General features: G+C 44.5%; 1 protein-coding gene across 1 annotated transcript; it reads right to left on the minus strand.

Moving 5' to 3' along the window:
- Positions 1-6,463: 6,463 nt before the first annotated feature.
- On the minus strand, positions 6,464-9,273 carry LOC144123277 (uncharacterized). The gene is made up of 2 exons (XM_077656134.1): positions 7,759-9,273; positions 6,464-6,490 (listed from the first exon to the last, which is right to left on the minus strand). The coding sequence occupies exons 1-2, from the start codon at positions 9,271-9,273 to the stop codon at positions 6,464-6,466; spliced, it is 1,542 nt and encodes a 513-aa protein (XP_077512260.1).
- Between the last annotated feature and the right edge of the window lie 410 nt (positions 9,274-9,683).

A 9,683-nucleotide genomic window follows, 5' to 3' on the forward strand; every position in this document is an offset into this window, starting at 1 on the left:
TTCGGAGGTCTAAAAAATGTCAACGATGTTCTTGCTTTTCCCTCGGTTAGCTTGTGTATTACTAGGAAGTACACAAATCGGAAGGTCGTTATCATATTCGTGCTACGAAAAGCTTCTATTAGTTGGCGATCTTGCCAGGCAGGTCAGCAGAGAGTCACTGAGAATTGGTGCAATGCAGGAAGCGATGCATACGCCTTGCCACTGAATGTACAGATTGTCATTAATCTTTACATAGGTAGAACACAAATAGATGGTTAACAACTCCAGGAATCCATCCGCATTGGTTCTGGAATCGTACTTCCAACTTAGAATTAATGCCTTTCGTTACCATCTCAAACAAGGCGGTATGTGGCAGCGTCTAATGTAAGTCATTGATTACAATAGAGTAGACATTTGTTCTGGAGAGCTGCAGACATTTCTGGATTCTTTGCCAGGAAAAGGTCTTTCACTGTCAGCAAGGAGAGCAATGTTTGCAGATACTACCCTAAGCGTTGCTGCCACGATCCTTGTTCAGAGACAATTCCACCAAAAGGCCAATTATCCTTGTGTGTTTCTGCCGTACATAAGGTATAGACTCCCACCCTTCTTCACAGCCCGCCCTAGTTTGGTCAAGTTGTAAGCTTCACGCAATTTTTTGGGTTTCGTTCTTCAATGTTTGGCACTTGACCTTCTTTTGCAGCTTGTTAGAATTTCTTTGCAATGGCTTCATTTTTTTTCGCAGAAAGTAGTTGAAATTAGTATGCAACACGCCCAGCAAAGGAGCTTAAAGACAGGTCCGTGTAAGACGAAGCTCAGAGACAATTTCACAGTATGCGACAGTGGCTTACTGTACAAGATCCCTGTGTCCTGAGGAGCGTCATATGTTGGGAAATGAGTTCGGTGGGTTAACATACATGTATTGGAACATGTTGGCAACACTGACAGGATATGGCAGCATGGTAGCATTTCAATTGTCGGAATATGAGTGTATTCCACAATTTTGAGATTGTAAAATTATGAGAAAATATAATCGATAGCTTAGGCGCGAGATATACCAGACCTACATCATGCACAAGAATGGTTCAACCTGCGTAAGCACATCGGCTTTCCTTCTCTGCATTTTGGATGATGCTTCCGGTATTTATCCGCTTCAGGCGCTCGGTGCATATATGTGGACGGGACCTAAGCCTCCTCATATTTTCGTACGCAAGGCGAACGTTCACCTTTGAATACCGCGCTCTTACTATTCTTACCCTCTTTGTCAAGTTTGTGGCACCACCTCTTTCAGTTAGAGCGAAATGCTTTTGTAAAAAAAGAAAATATTAACATCACGTTGTTTTTTTGGCGGGATGAGTAAATAGCTTTCTTTTTGGCATTCTATCTTTACAAATAATCGTTAATGGTGCAATTTAGGACTCGGAATGTGTCGATAGGTTGATGTAGAAACGGCACACCAATTTTCATTGTCATAGACGAAGAAAAAGTGCTGCAGTAGGCGTGCAGAGTGGCACGTCTACAAATGTAGACAGCGCCTTAATGCCAAAATATCAGTGGAGTTTTCTCCTCAGAATGCGCCGTTTTTTTGTGCACGTATGGTACGAAATGGGCTTACTCCTTACAGGGTTTGATAACTATGCTAAAACAAAACGAACGTTGGACGACTCCAGCCCTTCAACTATAATCAGCATATTCATAGAGCCAGGGGACAGTTTTTTCCAGGTCTCTGACATAAACCGATCAAACAACGACCTTTAAAAAGTCTCATTTTTGCAAAAACGACGTGTAAAGCAGGACGCAAGATGCTATCTCTCTTTCTCTCTCCACCTGTGCTCAGATCACTCGAGACCCCTCCACTCCAGTCGGACTTGAAGCATTATTTATGATGAAAGCAACCATTTTTGTAGTATCTGAACATGTTAATTACACAACGGAGCTCACGTGAAGGCTGCACTTTTAAAAGCCACGTTGGGCTCGAAATAACGAATATTCCTCTGCCTGTCATCACAGAATAACCGTTTTTATTTGTTTTTTTAAGTCACGAAGTGGAGAATAAATCCCCTGAAGTGTATATTTCTAGAGCTAAATATTTATTCATGTAAAACTGTCAGTTAGAAAAGGCAACCAAATGTAGCAGTGTTTATGTTTATGTATCAGGTATAAGGCGCTATGTCCACAAATGTGGACGCGAATAAAATATGCTTAAATATGAATATCTTTGCGTAATTTTATGCACATCACTTCTACTTAGTCACCTGATCGTCATTTATTCAAAAGAAGATTTTTCCTTTGAGCAGATTTAGTTGCCACCTGAACGGGTTATTTTGAGCAAAACAATAAATTCCTCAGTTTTCAGAGTTGTATCTGTCTCAATCTTGTGTCCTGTTACGCAGCGTGCTGTTTTGCCAAGATTAAAATACTCTCAAACATATTTTCTAGACCTGGAAAACGACCACAAGGGGTTCCAAGCAGATGTTTCATTTCTGCACCCACTCTTGAAGAAATACATACACATAAACGTGTGCCTTTGGAGATCAAAAATGCTAGCAGTGGTATCATAATGTTGGAAACAAACAAGTCAGGCAAATTTTCGACTCTGTGAGTTCTGATTTCCTTTTTTAAGGGATACATGCACCTTGTAGTGAACAAAGTAAAAACTAGATAAATAGATAAAAATCATTTTGCAAACAACGCTACTGTAAAATGCTGTTAACAAATGGCCACGTTCATCCTTAGAACTGAGCTGCATTTCACCTGCAGTTACATATGAAACATGGAAATACCAAGCAGCCATATGAATGAATACAATGTGCTAAAAAAATTAGCAAAAGTACATACAGTCAGACCACTCCACTCGTCCAGTTGACTATACTGCTCATGAGAAGCAGTATTCATATGGGGCGAATGCCTGCACCAAAAATTAGTTACAAAGCAATAAATATTTCTACACAAGAGGCAAAGTAAACGGCATGATGTGGGACAATTAAAATTATGCAAGCAGAAAAAATTGCATTCTACATACACTGCAGTATATTAACCGACCTACAAAATTTCATAAAGGATCCTTAAAACCAGCACACAGTTGGCATTTAAATGTGATTAGGTCATTACACTTCAACTGATCCAGACTTAGTACTCAGCCATCTTCGATTTCTTTAAAAATAATACATTACTGCATTACTATGACAAACATTAGCCCAGCTTCTCTTTAGGAGAATAATTTTTTTTTGTTTCGTGGCCGAGGTCTCACATTTCGAAGTGGTATCCAAACCTAGCCTTGCAAAAATTTGTGAAAAAAACATTCTTACGCATGAGTATGAAACTTTTTTATATAAATAAAAAGTATTGCGCTTCCATATACAGCAAATTGAACGTATTTTGTTTTAAACAAAACATGAAACAAGGTACAAAATATGAAAATTTGAAATTGTATATCAAATTTTTATTCTCGCAGCAGTTACTCGAATTATTTCCCTAAGCTGTCCAGAAGGCAATAAAAGCGATAAAATGTTTCATAGAGAAAAAAGCATAAGTCATGTCCGTAAAGAATTCTAAAGTTGAGAAAATTTGCTTTTTGAGACATTCAGCAGTCTATTCCATAATGAGGCGATCTTAATTATATTATGAAAGATATAAAGTTGGAAAACGCCATTTAATGACATTTATTTCAAGAAATTTAATCGGAGCATTCTTGTTTTAAGTGAGAAAACAATTTTGCAAGTTGAGTTCTTGCGTTCAACATCTGACATTTTTCCGTGCCTTCTCCTCACTGCAACACATTTTGCCGCCAGCTGCAAATATACACAGAACCACTACTCCACTGCTCGAATACAATGGTGTGCTGGGCTTTAATGCCGCTAGGTTCGGCAATACAGAAACTTGATGAAGGGTACATTTACGAAAAGTATAAATAAAGTGGCCGAATTGCAGAATTGCTATTGTTGCTCAACGCAAAGAGTACTGAGCCGGGAAGCACATTTTCCGGTCTGATCAATTATAGTTAAAAACCACTACTACCAGGAAAAGGTTTTCAATTTTTCAGTGGAATAGACTTTTTCACCATGTCACATGCGAAGAGTGCTTGTGACTGTACTTAAGGAACTGTGACGCCCTTGGCAGCAACAAAAAGTATTCACACGCCATACAAGGGTCAAATACTGCTCTATGAGCTGTTTACATCAGTGAACAAAACTATCAGGTGTGTTGTAGCCCTCTGCGTGCTCCAACAAATGATTGAAGAAAACGAAGTTGAACTGACTAAGCGGTTTACAAGAGCACTACCATTTAAGATGGATATGCAAGTTTCAGCATATCGAGCCTTTATCTCTATCTCAATGGGGCATGCTGGACTTACATCATGCTCGAGTTGAATGTGAAAAATGTGATTGAACATGCCAGCGGTCCTTTGAACGCCAAAATATAAGGATAATTCACATGGAGCATCGTGCAGTGAGGAATGCTGGGATTGAACGCAGGGACACAAATTTCAAATTTATTTTCTCGCTTGAAAATGTTTCAATTTAACATTTAGAAGTAAATACCACCGCCATTAGAAAACAAATGAGAACCACGTCCCTTTGCAACAGATCGCTGAATATGCCTCAAAAACATTTTTTTTTGCTAATATGCCTTAAATTTTTTTTCATCTTCGAAACATTTTTATCAGCTTCTTTGCCCTTTGTTGTTGTTGTGTTGGGTTCTATGGAACATAGGAAATTGAGGCCATCATGCGCCAAGCACAAGGTATTGGAAAAGTTTTTTGTTGATTATTATAGAAATATTAAAAAATCATCCACATATTTGGTACTTATTCGTTTAATGCAGGGTTTCAGAGAACTACGTTCAGCAACACACAAATTAGTTTGCAATAGTCATGTGCTGACTACGAACTAGCAAGGATGTACAAATAAATCAGGGCATGGTTAGGTTATGTACCCTGTTTAATGACGCGGCATGATGAAGAAAAGAAGGGAAAGTGGCCCAAAAGAGAACCTAACATAAAACATAAAAAGAAGCTCGCTGAAAATCTTAAACCCTCCTTTGCTTCCATACTGCTCATGATTATTTCTCAGTACCAACAAGGTGAAAGCTGTTGGCTCTCATGTGAATGTTTCCACTGCAGACATTCATTTAACACCATCATGATTACATACCGCGAAATTTTTTTAATTAGGTCACACTGGCCAAACAATGAACTTTTAAGAGCATGAAAAATCCCGCTAAATGTACCTAGCTTGAACAGCACAGTAATCTTTTATCTGCGCGCCGTTTTAAAAACAACTAAAAACTCAAATAGATGGAGTAGAATTTCAAAGGTCGTCCGTTTCTTCGAGGATGGTTCACAAACCCTTCCTCTAGTGTCGTTCGGCTTGGAAGATGGACAGGAGGCGAGCTTGTAGATGATGACAGCAGAGCATATATTTACAGCATACATATACAGAGAGTTAAACTGGAAATTGCAGAACTGAATTTACAAAAGAATTAACTTCGCGCGACTTTAATCATCGACCGGGCAGGTTAGAGCCTAAGTAGCATCACGTTACATGCTAAGCATGGAGCCCCAGCTCAGACTGGACTGGACTGCATCCCTTTACATGCGCTTTTAAGCGCTTGATTAACAAAGGACTAAGGGCGGTCATTTTCAGTGGCCCGCCCTAAGCATCAATTCTCCAATCAAAAATACCATGAGAGATGGGGACAACTCCTTGGGTTGGGCTTAGCCTCGAACCCAGAGTCTTGTTAACAATACAAACTAAATAAAAAAACAAATACGCCACCACTCTCTCTCAAGTGAGAGTATCCATACGCTCTCTCTTCGGAGCTAATCCTTGCCTCAGGTATGCATACCGCCACCCACCATCGGTCCGCGTCGCCCGTCAGCAACAGAGGAGGGGGCGAAAGGGTCCACGATGCTGCCGCGCTACCGACGGCGGGACACAGCTAATATACATGAAGGGGTTTGGCTGCCGCTCCGGGAAACCAGATTAAGGATCGCCCCTGTCTTCCCACATTCTTGGTGAGCACTGCCTGTCCGCCATGACAGGTGTCCGTCACGGCCCTCCTGGGAATGCGCTTTTGGTTCACGAGGCACGGCGGGAAGCTCTGGGTGCCTTCCCAGCGATAGCCCACGTCGTTAGGGGGGGGGGCGGTCCGTGCGTCAAGCGACCATTTTCGTTCCCCGTATGTACTCGGGGGCTCTCGCTTATACTAGGGAGCGGTTTCCGCGTGTGCCGGCGTCCTGCTTCCTGCAAAGGTATGCAGCTGGAAAAGTGGCGCGGCCTTACACGCCCCCTCTAAGAGTATAAACCGAGCTTGCTATCAGCTCGTTTATGCTTCCTAACAAAGAGGCCGCAACACTTTCACATTACAAATGTCAGCCCTCCCGGGGCACAGTTTCTCCTGGGTACTCGAGTCTTCGAGAACCAAAGCAAAGAAACAATCAATAAAATAAACTAGAGCGCAACATTGGTGCGTGCTGCATTACAGTTCACTGAATGGGCAGCAACATCATGCACTGCGCAGAGTCCACATTCGAAGCTCACACAAAGCCACATTGTTCATCACTGTTCACAAGTCTGCGCACAACACTCACGGGCACCGTTCTATGCAACCGCCAGGCCAAAGTCTCTTCGTAAGTGCCCGACTTAACACACGGCACCCTGCTCGTCGAGCGTCGGTTGAGTGGGAACATTCACGCCTTCTCGAGGCTGGCTCCCTTGTCAAGTTGGGGAGCCTGGATAGCGCATCTGTGTTATTGTTGTTGCGTTTCCTATGTTTCACTGTTATGTTATAACGCTGAAGTGGCAGAGCCTATCTAGCCAATTTCGCCCCGTGTGGAGTGCACGTTGTCAAGTATGACAGGGGGTTGTGGGCAGAGACGACATTGACCACGGCGCCAAAGGGCCAATAATCGAGCTTCTCTTCTAATGCGCGCTGCGCATGATCTGGCCCCTCATGCGTCACAAATGCGGTAAGCGCTTGGCTGTGCGGGTCCATCGGCACCTGCCAGTAGGCACGCCTTATATCCACTAGCGTGATAAACTGCGCGCGGCCGACCCGAAAAATTAGCTCATGTGAGTTAATAATCGGAAACGCATCTGAACGAGTTCCTGCATTCAAAGTTCGGAGGTCAATATGCATTCGCACCGTCCCATCTTTCTTTCCCACGCACATAACTGGGTGTGCAAATTCACTTTTTACAGGATAAATTAATCCTAACTCAAGAAACTCCTCCACTTGGCGGCTTACTTCTTTCTTAAGCAGTTCAGGCCTCGTTAATGGGGTGATGGATATGTTGTCAGTGTGATGCCTGCCTGGGCGGATTTGGCAATCATGACAAGACTGGCAGTACACTGAAATCTCCTTTTCCATACCGGGCCAATAGAAGTTGTACTTTATGCGTGCCTTCGTCTTCCTTGGTCCCAGGTGTCCACCCCACGGCGATTCGTGCGCCAAGGACAGAACTTCCTTTCGTCTCTCTTGGGGAAGCACCAGTTGTCGCACTTTAGTACCCGCTATTGAATTCCAATGGTGCAGCAATCCCTCAGTAACGAACATACCCGCCTTTCCGTGCTTAGAATTTTCCCTTGCCATCCTCAAGCTCTCGTCAGCGATCTGCGCTGCTCGAAACATTTCTCGCTGGCTAGACAGTGAAACTGCATCTTCCCTCCAAGGTGGCTCTGCTTCCTCGCGTGGAACGTCGGCATTTGGTGCCCTGCCAACTTCGCATACGAGTGCCTCGCGCGGAACGTCGTCATTTGGTGCCCTGTCAACTTCGCTTACCAGTGCCTCACAATTTTGATTTGCCGCGTCTGTAGGTTCTTGATTTGCCGCCATACTGACTGCAGTACTAGTACTCGTTGTGAACGCTCTATCGCTGTGCTTCTCAAGCAGCTGCCAGTCTTCTGACGACAGCAAACAGTGCACCCCCTCAGTAAGCTCATTGGTGAGGGCACATACTATGCCTATCTTTTGATCGTCTGCGATTGTTCCTGTATGAGATATCCTTAGAGGGACCGTCGCCAATTTCGCCTGAATAGATCTGCCGAAAGCCGACACTAGCTTCACTGTCCCCGAAGGTTCTGTACGTGCCTGCGGTAGTATGCTCTCTCTTATTATCATCATTTCACTTCCCGTATCAAGCAATGCCTCGGTGCAGACGTCTCCGCATACAAGCTCTACGAACTGTAGTCTCGATGCGGCTGCCCTTGAATTTTGCATAGGCACTCCTACTTCAGCAGTTAAAGCCGCGCCTTGGTTTACCGCTGCGTCCTTTACTCCAGTCTCATCTACCCGCGTGACCTTTTGCATCCTCCGCCTATGCCCATAGGCTTGTTGCTGGCGCGGCTCATTTGCTGTTACTCGCGGGCAATTCCTAGCGACATGGCCCAGTCCATGGCACTGGTGGCACTTTACTGCGGGTTTTTCAACGTTACCCTGCTTTTGGCCCGTTTGCAGTACTGGCACAGTAATCTGTCTCGCAGCCCGCTCTTTACCTTTTGCTTGCTCGAAGGTCTGTAGGGCCTTTGATATTTCTTTAGGCTTCAGCCAACTCTCTCCTTCTCGAAGGCGCACATATTCAATGCCCTCCGGGCTGAGGCTTGCCTTAATGTGATCGGACACCATGAGGTAAGTCAAAGCCTCTTTTGAGTCTACCTCTCTAGCCTGGATGTAGAACATTAAATACGTTTTCACGCGAGACGCTAACTGAGCCCACGTCTCCCCCTTCCTTTTCGCTGCTTTCTCAAATCTCTCAAGGTACTCAGTCGGAATAAGTTTTAATTCTTCTAGAGCCGCTGTTTTTACAGCCTCATAATCAGTGCATTCGGCTCGGTCAAGGTTACGAAGTAAGTATCTGACACGCTCTGTCAGTGCCGGCAAAATTAAGTGCACTCGGCTACTGTCTGGAACATTGAAAGTAGTGAAAAGCTTCTCCACCTCCTCAAACCACAATGGTACATCTGCATCGCCTGGCATTCTGTAGCCCTTAAGGACTTTCGCACATTGTGATATTGAATCTGAGCCTATACACCGTTCATCACTCTGTCCCGGCACAAGCGGTGACATTCGACCATTCGACAGCCCAAGCTCCATCTCCTTAAGTGCCAGTCGCTCCCTGGATTCAATTTCACGCATTCGTAGTTCCATTTCCACTTTTAACTCCATACGGCGAATAACCATTTTTTCTGTATCAGTTCCTGTAGCGCCTAGTGACAATGTTTGTCCCTGGTCGTCGGCCTGTAACCTGCTCTCCACACTGAAATCATCCTCCATAGTCGCTCCCTCGTTCTGGTCCATCCCCGTTTCTACACCGCCCTCTAGCGATTGCTGCTCCTGGCGAGGATTCGACCTCATTTCATTCTCAGGATTAGATTCGCTATCTTTAGCGGCTAACGTTCTCCTCGTATCGACCATGGGTCTTACAAACTAACCACCATGCCTGCTTCAACAAAACGCAAGAAATCCCAATCACCCGGCGCAGATCTTCTGTTGTCTGCCGCCCAGAGCCCGGATGATGCGTCCGTTCCACCAGCGTTGGCAGCAGCCGAGGTGGAGTCATCCCTTGACAGCTCCTCGCTGCTCCGTGTCGGATGGCCGGTGGTTGTTACTGCGATGCCTGCCCTTGGTGATGAGACGTGCCGAATCCTGTCGACTGCGCCAGTAGAATTTCAAAGGTCGTCCGTTTCTTCGAGGATGGTTCACAAACC

This window comes from Amblyomma americanum, chromosome 1 (assembly GCF_052857255.1).
Source record: "Amblyomma americanum isolate KBUSLIRL-KWMA chromosome 1, ASM5285725v1, whole genome shotgun sequence".
NCBI lineage: Eukaryota > Metazoa > Arthropoda > Arachnida > Ixodida > Ixodidae > Amblyomma > Amblyomma americanum.